The 17,620-nt window shown below is 42.1% G+C and overlaps 1 protein-coding gene across 6 annotated transcripts in view; it reads right to left on the reverse strand.

The window, feature by feature from the left end:
* Window positions 1–16,696, reverse strand: part of SRGAP3 (SLIT-ROBO Rho GTPase activating protein 3) — a 287,676-nt gene extending 270,980 nt beyond the window's left edge. For 4 of the 6 annotated variants that reach the window (XM_056804579.1, XM_056804581.1, XM_056804580.1 and 1 more), the window contains exon 1: window positions 13,794–14,689. In XM_056804579.1, the coding sequence (XP_056660557.1) occupies window positions 13,794–13,860 (67 nt within the window). In that variant the 5' untranslated portion in view covers window positions 13,861–14,689. Of the gene's footprint in view, window positions 1–13,793 lie in introns of all 6 variants that reach the window. The other 2 variants (XM_007500149.3, XM_056804578.1) reach the window with 1 other exon arrangement.
* Between the last annotated feature and the right edge of the window lie 924 nt (window positions 16,697–17,620).

Below are 17,620 nucleotides of genomic sequence, written 5' to 3' on the forward strand. Positions count from 1 at the left end.
AAATGTTTTTAGCCCTGTTTTACAGATTAGAAACTGAGGACCTCAAGGATTTTTAGTTATTGAATTTAAACTGGGAGACACTTTATATGTCATAAAGTATGACCCCTGAGTTTCACAAGAGACCCCAGAGGTTAAGTAACTTGTCCAGTCACAGAAGTAATAAATAACTGAGGCAGGATTCAAATCCAGATCTCCTGACTTCAAGTCTAACACTATCAGCCCAAGCTGCTTCTCATGATAGGAAGACATAAGCAGAATACTTTAGAATGATTAATGTATTTTAATAAAATCCACTTCTCTACTTGGGAGGGAAATTATGAAATTTTAAGGAACCCAGACTTCTGAGCCTTAAGAAAGGCCCAAAGGACTCTCCTATTACAAATCAGATTAAACTCTGCACAGCCCCAGAAATGCGAATATGGGAAGGTTGTTTTATTTTAGATTTCTATTCAGTGCCATTAAGATAAGGAATACTATTTGCCATAAGAAATGACAAACAAAACCAATACATACAAAAAAAGACTTACATGAACTGATACAAAGTGAAGTAAACAGAACCAGGAGAACATTGTACACAGTAACAACAATATTGTATAATGCTCAGCCATGAATGGCTTAACTATTATCAGCAATGCAATGATCTGGAACAAACTCCAAGGGACTCATGATGGAAATGGCTATCCAATGCCACAGAAAGAATAAGAGTCTGAATACAGATTGAAATGTACCAGTCTTCACTTTTTTTTTTTTTTGGAGGAAACTCCATGAATTCTTCTTAAGTGTAAACAATATGTGTCTTCTTTCACAGCATAACAAACAAGGACACATGTACTGTATGATAATCCATGTACAACCTCTATCATATTACCTGTCATCTTTGGGGAGGGAGATGGCAAAATGTCAGGAAATGATTATTAAAGATTGTATCAACACATAATCTGGAAAAAAATTACAAAAAAAGAAAAGGGATATCACATCCCAGGTGTCCCAAGCTACCAAACTGTTTCATCTCAGAGGGGCTTGGTAAAAGTAGGTGCTTAAAAAAAAAAGTAGGTGCTGAATAAATGTTGGTAAATACAATCTCAAGTGCAATGAGTTTTCAGCTCAGTCTCTGGGAAATCAAGAATGAGTCGCTGCTCCTCAAGACTTCTACTTCTGGATCCAAGACAGATCCTATCCCTCACCTTCCTGGGAGCAGAGCTAGAATGGGGAGTACCTTGGGAAAATCAAGATCATACCCATATATTGCAAAGGACATGACTGATTCTCCTACGTTACACCCAAACCTAGTTCCATATAGATATAGTCTGTATATAAACACACACATATATATGTATATATATATGCATATGGCTACCAGAAATATACCTATTTTCCATATTTGTAACTATATCACATCTTATTCATTCAATGCTCATCCAATTTTTTTAAGTGCTTGCTAAATACAGTAGGTATATAGACAAAGGCACTGAAGAAGCCTTGTACATAGAGAGCTGGCCACTGATTCAGAAAGACCCAAATTCAATTTCTGCCATTGGTTGTTTGACTCCAGGAAAATGGCTTAAGTTAAGCATACAAATTAGTGAAGATACAAATCTCTAAGACTGTAAGTTGCAAAGGAGTTTCCTGACCGGGAGTACCCTATCCTAGTGAAATCACAGTTTGAGTTGACAACAAAAAATATAATTTTTACAATAAAGAATTTCTCCCATGCTCTATAAGACACGAAGATTGATAAGACAAGTTTTTGGCCTTCAGCCTAATGGTTTGCAATCAGATATGATGATTAGGCATGTGTAGAGATAAACATAAAATAAATTAGAAGGTGGTAAGTAAAGGGGAGGATTTGGCAATGCTTTTAGATCCTGAAGTGCTTTGAGATCCAATGAGGGAGGAAGAACAGATCCAAGGAGTGTTGGAGAAACAGCCAAGCTGTCTAAGTGTTTTCCAGATTTTTTAGGCTGCATCACACCTGTGGATTTGCCAGAATGTATCCCCTTCATCCCTCTACCCCACCCCACCCCCCAACCATCCATCTGTCCAGCCAGCCAGCCAGTCACTTCCCTTACTTTGCACATCTAACCCTCATTCTATACAGGCCTCCCAAAAACATCAACTGTCCTCCCTCTTCTTTCTCCTGTACTGCCTTCCCCTGGTCAGAAATTGGCAAAGGGAAGTAAGAGCCTGACAGCATTCCAAGGACTCTCAAGCACGTCCTTGAGATATCCAGATATACTGTTGAGATCCCAAGTCTCAACTGCCTTTATGTATATCCTATTGTATAAGTCTTCTTGCCAGGGAAGGGATATGGGAATCAGACATTCTCAATTTCCACCATCAATACCCAAAGCAGACTTCTTTGGCAAACTCCTCATCCCATGGCTAGGGATGCCCATGCTGAGCTGTACCTATTACGAAATTCCTTGTAATAGAACCTTTTTTTTTTTTTTAATCTCCTGCTGGCAGGCGCCATGTGTTTTTCTGAGGCCATCGATCTGCCAGACCCCTTAAATATTTTGATGGCTCCTAACATGTCTCTGAAGTGACAAGCAGTGCTCTCCAGATCATAATTAGCCCAGAGAAGAATGGCGGTGATGTGACCATTTTCTATTGGCTTTGCCAATCAATATCAGAAAATCAGCCCCAACAACTTCTGTTGTCACACTCTCTCACCCCTTCCAGCATTCTGGGAACCAGGTATAAAGGTCTCAAAAGAGAAACATGACCATCCTAGGCCTAGTAACTCACATCACTTAAGCTGTCCAGCTCTTGTATTTCAAAGCACTTTATTACATTCAGATCTCACAATCCCCCCACAGGGTGAGGAACCTGAAGATTGTACCCATCTCACACTTGAGAAAGCAGTTTCAGAAATGGTTTGGCCAAAGTCAGTCAAGGTAGAAAGCAGCAAAGCAGAAAGGGATTCAAACCCGGGTCTTGGGACTCTTAAAGCCCCATATTTGCATTATGGATGCTATACCCAGGGGCATGAACATCAGCAGTCTGCTAGTGAGCTAATAAGCTCTTATGTGCTAGCAAAGTAGTTAAGGGCTACAAGGATCTGAAGAACTGGGTCATATAAGTTGTTTTCTAAGTAAACTGAGAGCTAAGGCAAATAGAGACTTTAGGGACAGTCTGTACATCCCATTATAATTCGAACAAATTCCTACTGGTGACTTTAAATACAGCTAGAGAGAAAGAAAAAGTTGGACTCCACATTTATTTAAATTTTTACTTGCAAAAAATATCCTTTATTTATATATATATATTTATATATATATATACATATTTTTATTTATATTATTAATGAGATGGGTCATGATGAGTATGATAATCCCATGGCATAATGGATCAAAGTTAGGAAAACCTGGATTGAAGTCTGTTTTTAACACATATTGGCTCTCTGACCCTCAGCAATTTCTTTAACCTTTTGACGTCTCCCTGGCAAATCTCTAAGATTATCAATTATGACATCGATGGATTCTTCCCTGAGAGTTCCCCATATCAATGAAATCAGAATCCCAAGAAAAACAATAATAACTTTGAGGGCAACATAATTAATAGAGTTAGTCCGGAAACCAGGACACAGTTAAGTTGTGGTCTTGGAGTCAGGGAGACATGATCATAGATAGACTCACATAATTTCTGAGTAGGGAGGGACCTAAAGAAGGCAAATCGCCCAAAAAGGAATCACCCCTGCAACACACCCAACAGGAAGTGCTTATCCAGTCTCTGCTTAGACCTCTAAAGAGGTCCTCACTGCCTCCCAAGTGGATTCTACTTCCCAAGGCTCCCCACTTCTCTTATAAAAATAAGAATAATCACTATGGGAGTAGACACTTTCTATAGCTCTCTACAAGATTTGGAGAACACTTTATGTATATTATATCATTTGAACCCCCAGCAACCCTATAGCTGGAGATGCTATTAGTACCTCCAATTTTGTAACTGAGACCCCCTCAGAAGGATTACAGAGGAATTCCCAATCTGCATCAATACAGAAATTTCCATGCAAGTCATTCTCTACACAAACATATAAAATTCCAGGTCTGTATGCTGAAGATTATGTAGGGAAGGGAAGGAAGAAGAGAATGGGGGAAGGAAAGGAAGAAGGAAAAGAAGGAAAAGAAGGAAAAGAAGGAGGAGAGGAGAGGAGAGGAGAGGAGAGGAGAGGAGAGGAGAGGAGAGGAGAGGAGAGGAGAGGAGAGGAGAGGAGAGGAGAGGAGAGGAGAGGAGAGGAGAGGAGAGGAGAGGAGAGGAGAGGAGAGGAGAGGAGAGGAGAGGAGAGGAGAGGAGAGGAGAGGAGAGGAGAGGAGAGGAGAGGAAGAGGGAAAATAGGAAGGATGGAATATCAATATACATTATATTATATACAATATAAGACTTCTAAGTTCCAAAACAGATCTAAGTTTAAGTTTTATTATCTTCTCATTTTAGTCTCAACAATCCCATGATGAGGAAACAAATTGAGAAAGATTAAGTGATTTGCCTAAGGTCACAGCTAGTAAGTAATCATCAAAATCAGGATTCAAATCCAGGTCTTCCTGTTTCCAAGTCAAATACTCCAATAGAATATTCTGCCTCTCATTTTACACCATTTTTTCATTTCTACCCCTACACCTATAGTCCTGTGCTTAAATATAGGCCTGCTTTTTATGTAAAAACCCTACAAAGTGCCCTACACCCAGTAGGTGCCTAATAAGTATTTGTGGAATTCATTTATGAAAATGGCACAATCGCCAGTCTCAGCCACAGGCCACAATCCATCCATGTTAACATCACAGCCCTGCCCATTTCAAAGCTGTCTGGGCTGATAAAGCATGACTGAGAAGGGACTACTTCAAAATGGGTCACAATACCCTACTTAGGCTCAAGGTCCCATCAATAACACTTCAAACTCAACCCCTCCCCCCCAAGGACATCAAGGAATAAATCAAGTCAGTTTATGACTCAATTCTACTCTGTATTGATTTTTTTTAGAAGCCAAGATATTAAAGAGGGAAGAAATGACCGTCAAAGCAGCAGCCGTTTTAGCCTGTCTCAAATCATTCTCTGGGGTTCGCCATGAGCAGGCTCTCTCTGCCAAATTATCATCAGCTTTCGGTTATCTGTCATTATTGTCCTTAATGATGAAAACAATTCCTCCCGTTTGCATAGCATCTTTCTGACTGCCACGGGCTCTCTAGATTATTTCATTGTCTCTTCAAAGGCAGGGAAAACGAGTTTGGATTAAACACTCATTTTCTAGATGAGGAAACTGAGGCTTACAGGACCAATCACGGAAGCACAGAATTTCAGGGTTGGAAGGGAGCTGGGGGTGGGGATTCAGCTCAACCCGAACCCCAGTTGAGCAACGAGCCGCCATTTCAGCCTAGACCTGAGAAAGGGGAGCCCCAGGGTTCACTGGGGGACAATTCAGGAGGTGGGGAAGTTGAGCTCCGTCCTGATGCTTGGGCCTCTAGTGAGTGGCAGAGCGGGATGGCCAGCCCAGACCCACTTAATCCTAATCCATTATGCAAATTTTTAATCCAAGCCACTGCTGTTAGCATTGATAAGAGAGGGGAGGAGACGGGCTCAACTGAACGGAGGACCGAGGGAAGGGAGCAGGAATAAGTGGGTAATGCGGCTCTTGTCCATGCCCAGGCTGCGGAGGGTCACCTATGGGGGCAGAAGACACAATGCTATTCCTACCGTTGACTCTTCACAGTTCTACTCATCCTGCAAGCAAAGAGGGCTGTGGGAGGCGGAGAGGACTCTTTGTTTTCTGCCAAGATAGTGTAGCTGTTCCTGGTGCCCAACCTTCTCTGTGGGAGATAATGTGCCCTACTGCTGAGCCAGCTTTGGCGGAAGGCAGCCAGGAGGACCAGGAGTGTGTCTACACTCCCCTCGGAAGGTCTTGGTGTGTTTGTGGCCGAGTCTAGGTCTAGTTAATATCATCAGAAGGAATTTGGACCTTCAGGTTCGCCCACTAGAATTTTCTGATGGGACCTTTCTGGAAGGGGTATAGAAAAAATAAAAATAGGCTTGGAGAAGACACATTTAGTCTATAGAAGGTAATCTAGAGTCTCAGACTCCACACGTTAATTCGGTGTTTACTGGCCTCTCGTCTCAGTTTGGAACCAATCATTTAGGCCCACAAATTCCTGACTAAGGTCGGAACCGGATTAAAATATAATTTGGAGGGGCAGCCAGCGGATTGAGAGGTCTAATCTGAGTTCAGATACCTCCCAGCTTTGTGACCCTAGTTAAGTCACTTAACCCCCATTGCCTAGCCCTTACCACGTGTCTGCCTTGGAACCAGTACTGATTCTAAGACTGAAGGTGAGTCTTAAAAAAAAAAAAAGTAGAGGGGGGCAGACGTCCAGGGTCCAAGGTACCACATGCTGTATATTCAACAGATGGCTTCATTGTGTGGGATGGTTGCTTAACTATTTTGCTGATGTTGGAAGTACAGCTGGATTTAATATTAAAATATATATGTACATATATGTATATATATATATTTTTTTTTTAAATCTATCCCTTACAAGTATTCCCTCCAACCCAGCCCTGTGAATCTGTTCAGAGGAAGCACTCAATAGGAGTTGTTTATTTGAATTGAATCCATTCTTCTGCTAGTTTCACTGATCAACATTTCCTTTCTATTAGTCATCTAAAAGTGGCTTTTGGCACCTGGACCTTTTCAACGCTGGCCACAGCCTAATCACACCCTTCCCTAAAAGTTAAGAAGAGAAAACCAGCTACAAAGAGAACAGGCTGCTTGTGGGGCACCCATTTGGCCAGGCTATGAGCAGAACTTTTAAAAAGTAGCACCTACCTTCCCTTAGGTACTTGGGTCACTGATTTAGAGCCATGAGGGACCTTAGAAGTCCCACTGTCTAACATTCGCATTTTAAGAAGGAAAATACTGAAATCTGGCGTGACTTGCCCAATAGATTTCCTCTAAAAATGACATTTTTCTTCTGAGTTGTCAAGACAGGGATTCTGGGTTTATCATTTATTTGCTGCAGGTGAAACATGCAGTTTGACTGTGTTTTTCAAAGAGACGAGCACCAAGCCCTTGAATCAGTAGACCTAGTGCTTATTAGTTACCTGACTCTGGGCAAGTCACATAACTGAGGCCCTTTATGTACCTCAGTAATTCTGAATTCAAATCCAACATCAGACATTTTCTTACCTGTATGACCCTGGGCAAATCACTCAACTCTTTTGCCTTGGTTTCCCCATCTGTAAAATGAGCTGGAGAAGGAAATGGCAAACCACTCCAGGATCTTTGTCAAGAGAACCTCAAATGGGCTCTCCAAGAGTTAGATATAACTGAAAATGATTGAATAAGAACATTTTTGTTTGCTTGTTGTGATTGTGAGCTCCCTGAGGACAGAGATTGACTTTTCTTTATATCTTTCTTTTAGTTTAGCACAGTGCCTGGTACTATTTAGTATATGCCTAATAACTGTTTATCTATTGACTAGCAAATATCTTTCAGAAGGGAGAATACTAAAAACCAGAGGGGATTAATAAAGAGTTCCAGTAGGAGATAGTACCGAAACTGAGATTTGAAGAGATCTAGGGATTTCAAGGTTAGGGAAGATAGGTGGTACAACAGATAAAAGTGTCAGATTTGGAGTCAGAAAGACTCATCTTCCCAAGTTCAAATCTGGTGCCAGACATTTAATAGCCATGTGAACCTGGACAAGTCACTTCACCCTGTTTGCCTCAGTTTCCCCATATTTAAAATGAGCTGGAGAAGGAAATAGCAAACCACTCCAGTCTCTTTTCCAAGAAAACCCCAAATGAGTTCACAAAGAGTTGAACACAGCTGAAAAACAACAGAATGAGAAGCTCTTAAGATATGACCAAAGGAAGGGAGAAGCAGAGCAGGGAGAGATAGGATTAAAGGAGGAAATCCCCTTTCTTTCTTTAACTCTAAAAATGTACCCAAGGCCCAATTATTTAACCCAGAACAAATTTCCCTGTTCCCTTCTGGTCCCAAAGAATCATTTGTACCTCATAAGGCATTCAAGCTCAACTGCATCTTGTTTACACGTTAAAAACAACATTTGGGACTCTTTGAACTAAGGGGGAAGGGTTGGAATAAAATCTCCCTCTTCCTTATGTGTAAAATGAATGAGTTGTGATTAATCTCTAAGATTCTTTCTGGCTCTGAATATTATGATTCCAGGGTCTTGGACCTGCAGCACAGGCCCTTGGAGTGGTGTGGAAGGACAATCCAAATGACTAAGCCCCATTAAAATGGAGTGGGAAAAGGAAGGCAAAGTAATAGAATCCTGCCACAGGTTTGAGAATTAAAGGAACTATAGTAGTGATAAGCCCCCTGCCAGGCTCTCTCTCCATGGCACTGATCCATGGGTTCAATCCATGGGCTGAACTCAAAAAACAAAGATGGCGGAGAACTCCCAAAGCTTTCCAATGGAGCCCATTTTCATGATTTCAGAGGCCCAGGTGCTTCTGAGGATCATGCTAAGCCAGTGGAATTGTGAAGCTACCAACTCACAGAGAAAAGCAGGTTTCTGACATAGTTTCACCAGTAAAACACTCTTATTTAAAGATATGTTGGCATAGTTTCCCAGTATTAGGCCATAGACAAGGAAAATGCCCATTGCTCACCAAGAGCCTTCTCCCCCATCGGACCTCCAAGAATACAGAAGAAAAACAGAGAAAACAAATTACTATGATCTGGAAAACTCAGGTCACAAAAATGCTCTATTCAGGGAAAGAGCCATGGAACTGTTTGGTTAGATGCTGTTTTTTTCTGGAGTCACATCAGTTTGGCTCCCAAATTGCCTTGGTATTTGATGGGGCCAGCTAAGTGGTGCAGCAGATAGATAAAACACCACGCCTGGAGTCGGGAAGGCTCATCCTCCCAAGTTTAAATCCGGCCTCAGACACTTCCTAGCTTTGTGACCCTGGGCTGGTCACTTCATCCTGTTTGCCTCAGTTTCCTTATCTGTAAAATGAGCTGGAGAAGGAAATAGCAAACCACTCCAATATCTCTACCAAGAAAAGCCCCCCAAAGTGTTCTTTTATTCATCTTTTTGATAGTCTTGGACAGGAGTGAAAACAACTTAACAACAAAAACTAACACTCATTTAGAAGCTTTTGCCACATGTTCCCCTCATTTTACCTTTGTGCTGATTGTTCCCCATGCCTGGAATGTTTTTTTGTTTTTGTTTTTTCTCACCTCCAGCTCCTTTCCAGACTTCCTCCTCAACTCAACTCAAAAAATTATCTTTTTTAATTGATACTGAGTCTCAGTTCCAAGACAGAAGAATGGTTAAGGTTAGGCAATGAGGGTTAAGTGACTTGCCTAGGGTCATACAACTAACAAGTGTCTATGTTCCTATTTGAATCTAAGATCTTCAGCTCTCAGACCACTGAGCCACCTAAAGGCCCCAAATAACTACCTTTTTTAAAAAAAAAATAACTACCTTCTAAAGGAGGTATTTTCTGCCTAAACTACCTCTCCCATGCCCAATCATCTCCCTTTCAAATTGCTTTTATTCTCTGTGTATAGTTAGTATGATTTAATTACAGATTGTTACCACCACTAGATTGTGAACTCCTTGAGGGCAGGGGCTGTTTTGGCCTTTGTTTGCCCGTGTCTGATACACAAGAAAAAGTTTAACTGACTACCTTGTGTTGTCTGTTCTAACCTGTATTCCAGATCAAATTAATTCTCTGAGAACAGAATAGAGTTTTGACTTTTGTCTTGCCCTCAGAACCTGTCATATTGCTGGGCAAAAAGGAGATTCTTGGTAAATGTTTGCTAAATGAAAAAATGCCCCCCTTGTGATCTTCCTCACTTTTCTTCTTCCCTGGTATTATAAATTTATATTATCATAAAAGTGGGTGAGGTGAATAAAATTTTCATCTAAGCAAAAAATGAAAATAATTGAAGTTCAAACACTGTCAGAGCTAGGAATATCTTTAGAGATCGTAGACTTAAAGCTAGAAAGACAGAAAGTCTAATGTTCTTATTTTACAAAGGAGGAAACTGAGGCAAAGAATGGTTTAGTGACTTGCTCAGGGATCATGAAGCTAATAAGTGTGTCAGAAAGGATTTGAATTCAGGTCTTTCTGACTCTGGGTGAAATGTCCTGAAGAGTCATCTAATACAACATCCTCATTTTACAAGTCAGGAAACTCAGGCTCACAAAAGTTAACAGTGACTTGTCCAGGATCACACAGGCAGAAAGCAGCAAAGCTGAGATGAAAACCAAGATCATCTACTCTGCACCCATTCCTAGTCCATTTACAGAGGAATAAACTGGGGCCCAGAAGAGGATCCACACAATGAGAGGTAACTGGTGGCAGATTTGGGGCTAGAACCCAGCCCTCTTAGTGTGACAAAGCCAAGGATTCTTACAATTGCTCCCAGGGCCTTTCCTGACCATAGAACTCAGAGCTGAAAGAAACCTTGGAGTACAGCCCCTCCATTTTTACAAATGAGGAAACTGAGCCCAGAGAAGCACCCAGTCCCTCCAGTGGGTGCTAAGAAGCAAGACTAAAAATCCACAAACCAACCCTGACCCAGTGTTCTGATTCACTGCCTCTCCTGACTGCTGCTCCCCTGCTGCTCTCCTTTTTCGTTTTCTATTTCTTTAAAACAGAAATCCAGACTTCAGATGAACAGTAGAGGGACCACTTCATTTCACATTGAAAATTCCAAAACACACGTAGAGTCCAAAAAATGTTTCCCTTTTGCCAACCTTAAATTTTTCTAGAAGAGTGAAGAGGGTACATGTCAGCAAAGAACTCAGAATCATTGCTAAAATCAAAAGCCAAGGGAGAGGAGGCCAGAGCTAAATTTGCCTAACGAGGGGTTCCAGCCCATCAATTTGGCCAAATTACACCCAGGGAGAAAGGTAATTGACATCAAATAGTATTTGTTGTGATTGGTCTATCCTTCTCCAAAGCCGGCAACAAAGACCTCCAAAATGAAAGTAAGAGGGTAAACAATGGAGCGATACCAAGAGACAGTCCCCACCCCAAAATGCCCATCTGCTCTGGGTGTCAATCTCTGAAGAAGCAGCTTCCAGAGAACAATGTCTTTGGGAGGGCTGGGCTTGGGCTAGCCTTCAGAAGCTGCCTGGCCTTTACAATTCTGCCCAACGGAGCTCTGAAAAGCCGGCTTTCCAAAGGTTTTCCGTGTGCAAAATTATTCCAGCTTGAATCCCACAGATGTCAGTGGTGTTTAAATCAAGACAGACTCTCCTCCCATTGCCAAGAATTGGTGAAACCAGAGGCCAGGGGATGGGCACTGGATTGGGGCATTTGGGTGCAAAAGATAGAGTTACAGCTGGTGTCCTTGGAACATATCCGTGTCCAAATTCATTATCTTGTTCTTGCTAGCTAGTTCCTTAAAATAAAGATGACAGGTCAATAATTAGCCAAGACAATAAAGGCTTCTGATCCATCTAAATCAAGCAAAGTCAGGGGATCAACAGGGGTGACAACGGATCCTTCCAAAAAGGGATAAGAGCCTTTATGACTCGGTTGAACCTTCAGAGAGAGTTGATAATCTGAGAAAGTCTTCCCAAAACTCTTCAATTGAATTTTAAGTAAGAGACTCTCTAAATATATATTTATATTGTTATATATTATATTATGCAATATTATTATATCTTGTAATATATAACTATATATTTATTATATTATATATTATAATATATAACTATATGTTTATTATTTTATATAATATATTTCTACTGCAACATAACTATTATATATTAGGCAATATTCTATATTGTCATATAATATAAATATATTATGTGTTATAATATATCTGTTACATAATGCAATATTACTATGTTTTAAATTTTTATATAGAATATAAACATATCTATTACATTTTGTAACATTTTCTATATAATATGTATTTATTATCTATTTTATTGTGGTACATTATATATTACATATCTTAATTATATAATATAAATATATATTTATTTTATTTTATCATGTAACATAATATATTTCAATATATAACATAAATATATATTTATTATATTTTATTGTGGTACATTATATGTCATAAATTTTAATATATTATTATATTATGTAATATTACTATGTTATATATTATATAGACTATATTGACTTATAGGCAGATATGCTTATATACATATGCAAAATGGGTCTCATAAATTATAACCTCATTGAAAATGCAAATCCAAGCCTAGTTATTTTATTTGGCGGCTGAGCCAGTTCTCATAACAATAAAGGGCTTGTCTTCCAAACTTCAGAGACAGGCATATCAGAAGTTACTATTTTCCACAAGACAACAGTGTACAAAGGACCAAGGGAAGGTTTTCTTGATCAGTCCCATCCAGAGCTGGGTCTATCCATGATTAGCATAACGGCCTTTGGCCAGAAATGAAAGGCAAAGGATTGTTGGCTCACTGGGAAAAACAAAGCCCTCCCCCTGATCACTGCTCTCCTTTTCCAAAGTTTCCCAAGCATTTGAAGTTCTCAGTGGCAGCTCCTATACACTCCAGTCCCTCCAGTTCCTGAGGGGGCTTCCTAAGGTCCCAGGTCTTTAAGCCTTCCACAGAAAGGGAGGGAGAGGCAGGTGTTGTAAGCCCAAGACATATTGGCCTCATATCAGATCTTTTCAACGCCCTGTGTGATGAAGGATGGGCCTCAGTCTTCCTCTGAAGATTGATTTTCTTTACTCTCATGAGAAAGACAGCTACAGCATACCCTTGGGGATGCATCAAGAGAACAGCTCTGACCCCAAAGAAAACAGATTATTGTTAAACATTAATGCTGAGACTTCTGGCAAAATTCTCAAAAGCAGAGAGAGCCACTTGCCAAAGCAAAGCAGAAAATGCAAAAGGGGCAGGAGAGGTTCAAGCAGGGGAGCACCCTTCTTCCCTGAATACCCTGGATTTTTGCAATTCTGTTTCGCAAAGGCTGGTGCCAGCCTTGCTCTCTGGATCAGTCCTGGAGTTGGCCAGGATGATCCACAAGGCATGGGTCCAGGACAGAGTTAAAACACACCAAACGCTGGGCTCCCAGAAACAGTCAGAGGTCGTTGAGTTCAACCCAGTGTCTCAGAGCCACTGCAGACCGAGGCTCATCGGCCCTCCCTGTACACTGGCTTGTTTCCTTTGAATGAAGACAGACGCCCCTAAATGTTGCTGCAGGAAACCTGATTGGCTGCACACTGTGAGATAGAACATTTCTGCATGGAGCTGTCTCTTTATGCCTAAATGCCTGCATTAGTTTGGATCAATATGCCCCCAGAACAGTTAATCTATGGAAATGCCACGCAGCGGAGAGAAAACGACAAAGAAATGCAATGTGTAGACGCTGTTTCCCGATGCAGAAACCCACGAATTCTGACCCCTGGGGGAAAGGAGGGAGAAGCCAAAAGCAGGTAGATGTGCAACTACACCAGCCCTGAAGGGCTCTGACGCGGAGGGAGGGCAGCTCTGGTTGTCAAAATGGCTTTAGAGTGACATGCCACCGTCAAGATGATGAAGTAGGCATTTTACTGACACTGACACTCCTCAAGTCAACCGGAGAACCCTCACACACAACTGCAATGCAGCTTTTGCTACCCATCCTAGAATCCATCCACCAGCCCTTTGCCCTGCTGCAGCTGCAAGCAGCCCGGGCTCGAGCAGCCACTACCCACCCATGCTCACAATAAGATTATCGATGCAGAACCGCATTTGACGGGAGGAAACGGGAGGGGAAAGAACCACAAATATAGCGAGAGCGATCGAGAGGGGGAGGGGAGGGGGAGAAGTCGAAAGGTAACTCACCTTTGACTTGGGTCTCATATTCAGCTATGATCTCTTTGTCTTTCTTGAACTTAGTTTGAGATGACATTTTCTGAAGGGGCTACACCAACCCCGATCTGGTTTTAGCCCGATTTCTTCCCTGATCCTCCCAGCAATAACAGGAGTCAAGTCGATTTCCAAGGTTTGGGTAATAATCAGTTTCACTTGGCTGCAGAGTGGGAATGGGGGGGAAACCTTCTAGCTTGCAGGAAGAATTCTCTTCATTTGCAGGGGGTGGAGGGGCAGTGGAAGGCAAATAATAGCTAGCTTCGGTCAGCTTGTCTTAAAAAAGAGTAGACATCCCCCCTCCCTCCCCAAAAATCCCGGCAACCTGCTTCGGCTTTTCAGGACTTCGCTTTAAATCTATCTGTGGCTGGATCTCAACAACATTCACGCGCACATGCAAACAAACACACAGAAACACACACAGGCGCTCACACACTCATTCCAACATGCACACTCGCAGGCGCGGGGTGTGCACACACACCCTTGCACTCACACACGCCTCACACCAACACACACATACACACAGAGGCTCCTCCTTTGACGTGCAGTCCGTTCCCAGAGCCGATAAGAAAAGCTCTCCAGGTTTGTCCAAAGAAATGGTCAGGTTGCCAAAGGGGCTCTCATCTCGCATCTTCCCTCTCTCGCTCCGTCCCTCGGTCCGTCGGCCTCGTCCTTCTGACGGTCTGATTCGTGGAGACGATCAAAGCCAGGAAGGAGAAATACAAGTTTTCCTTCTGAAATGCATGGGCTCCAATGACCCGGGGGGAAGGGGGGGCTGGAAACTGGAGCTGCTCTCCCCGCAGGGCTGCCTCTAGCTCGCTGGCTCGCTCGCTCGCTCCCCACAGCACCACCAGCGTCGCGTCACGGGCCAGACTCCGCCTCCTAGATTTTATAACAACTGACACATTGTAGCCTACAGGACATCATAACTCACTGCAAGCGAAAAGGAGAAAAATCCTCCACCAGGCTCGGGCAGCCCGGGAGAAAGAGGCAGGTTAGCCCAGACTGAGAGGCCACCCCGGAGGGAGAGAAGGCTGCGGGCTCCGGCAACAAAAGCCAGGTCTGGCCTCGGGGCTTTCTGGGCGCGTACTTTTTCTTTTGAAAACTCCCGTTCTTTATTTCCGGGACGGGCACTGGAACCCACAGTGGATTTCACAAAATTGGCACTAGCCTCACCTCCCTTTGCGCAGAGGCAGCATACTGGAAGAGAGAGATAGAGCCCTGGGGCTGACAGGCTGGAAGACCTGCGTTTATAGCTGTGTGATATTGGGTAAGTTGCCTTCCTTCTCTGTGCCCCAATTTCCCCATCTATAAAAATGAGGCTAAGAATACCTGTACTCTGAACCCTCTCTGTGCCCCAATTTCCCCATCTACGAAATGGGGATAAGAATCCCTGTGCTCTGAATCTCCTAGAATTGTGGTGAGATTCCAATGAAATAACGTATATGAGGGACTTGTAAATTTGAAAATGCCATATAACCATTACCTATTCTCCCACCGCACTGCAAGATTTAGAGTAAAAAAAGGACCATTGAGGTCATTAGAAGCCATCTTCTCAGTGTACAGATCCTACTAAAGATGTCCACTAACCAGAGTAGTTAAGCAACTTGCCTCAGGGTCACACAGCTAGTATCTGATCAAGGATGTGAACCCACAAAAAGGCTTAACTCCACATTACAGATGAGGAAGTTCAGAGAGTCTAACTCAGAGAGGTTAAAAGACTTTCACAAGACTATAGATGTAACAACATACCCACCATGTCTCCTGGACTGGGGTTCTTACAATTTCCCACTAAGGGTTCCCTAGCTCTGGTCTCATAAACAGGCTGAGGACAGTCAGGCAACTAAACAGTTGACTTGGACAAACTAACACTTCCCAAAAGCAGAGGGAGCCAAGCAAATAACAGTAAGTTCTCCATTTGTCAAAGCAAAGCAGAAGATGCAAAAAGGATGGACTGGGAGACTCAGAAGACCTGAATTTAAATCTTCCCTCAGACATTTTATGTCACAACTTCTCTCGTTCAGTTTCTTCTTCTGTAAAATGGGGATAAGAATAGCACCTACCTCACTGGGTGATCAAATGAGATATAGGTGAGCACTTTATAAACATTAAAGTACTATATTCAATTCTGGGGAAGCTTCTCCTGTAAAGGTCATCCTCTTTTCTCAGTGTCTCCAGTTCTTTACATACCTCCCAACCCCATTCCCATCCTGGAACACAGTGGGAAATCACATAAAACTCAAGTGTAGATTCTGTTTAGGGTTTCCCCAAAAGGTAATATAGAAGAGCATTGGAATATACAGTGTATATCAGGTATGGGACAGCTATTTATTTCCCACACACAAAAGCAATGCTAAAGACACAAAAGATTTGTGTTGGTGTATTAACAAAGATTTAAAGCATGATACTGTAACCCATAACTTCTATTAAAGAGTACTCTCTCAGGAGATGGATACTTAGAACATTAAACTATAGAACACGTAGCAGGACAATTGAATAGGTGTTTCACCTTCACCTTGACTTAGATGTTTGAACAATTCCTTCAAGCTCTGTATTGTCAGATCAGAAAGACAAGGCCTTGGGCCCACCATGCCAATCATCTTTTCTGGGAAAAGTGTAGTTGCAGAAACTTATCTTGCTGCCAATCAACTCAGAACAAGGAATACAGAAGCACCCTCCCTTTTTCAGATTCCAAAGTTTGCCTGCAAAGCTGAAATAAATTCATTTCAGGATTCTTTTCTCTCCCCTTTTCTCAGAGAAAGAAGCACAAACAGAAAAAGCAGTAGAGACCCAAGGCTCAGACTCACCTAGATAGCTCCTATGCATGATGGCATTGCCACCCCCTAAGAGAGGTGCTCTCGCCTCCCTCTCTCCCTTACCCTGCAAAAGTCCCAGAGAAACTAGAGTTCTGTACCTCAGATTCTAGTGATGGAAAAGGAGAGCAAAAGAAATTGTCTCTCATTTTCAAATCTGGGCAATGGGCTGCTCTTAATAATTAATTATAATATTTAATAATTAATAATAATAAATTAATGATGATGACAGCTAGCGTTACTCTATGCCAAGCTAAGCATACTTTACAAATATTATATCATTTAATCCTCACAACAATCATAGAAGGTAGGGGCTCTTATTATCCCATTTTGCAGATGGAGAAACTGAAGCAAACAAAAGTAAAGTGACCTGCCTAGTTTCACAGTAGTGTTTGAACTCAGATCTTCCTGATTCCAGGTCCATCTGTCTATCTATAGCATCACCCAGCTGCCTCTCTTCCTTGTTTTTAGTGCCCATTTAGAGAACTATTTCATTATCTCAAAACACAAAACTGAGCCAGAGCCTAAATGGAACCGGAAGTGGCTTAGGGTACTCAAAGATCACCCATTTACTCCCATTATACCATTAAATAGTACAATTGGCATTTGAACCCAGGTCTTCTGACCCAGTAGCCAGCAAGTGCTGTCTCACAGTGACAAACAAGAAAAGTATCCTTGGCCACAGATATACTCAAGACTTTGCCACCCCTACTTCAAACACAGATTCCCTCTGAAAAAAATCAACCCTCAGCAACTGTTTCCTGGACGTCTCCATGCCAAGCCCTGTGCCAGAGAGACAGAAGTAAAGACTGGCACAGAGCTAGACCTAGAAAACTACAAGTGGAGTGATTGCCCAGGCCCCCCACTTTGTAGACTCCCTGGGGATCCTTTGGCAGCCTGGTAACTAGAGCAGTATGAGAGTATGAGTTACTGAGGCTAAAGCAGACAAAGAAGAGGGAAAAGAGAATAAAAAAGGAAGAGACAAGGGTG

Source organism: Monodelphis domestica, chromosome 7 (assembly GCF_027887165.1).
Source record: "Monodelphis domestica isolate mMonDom1 chromosome 7, mMonDom1.pri, whole genome shotgun sequence".
NCBI lineage: Eukaryota > Metazoa > Chordata > Mammalia > Didelphimorphia > Didelphidae > Monodelphis > Monodelphis domestica.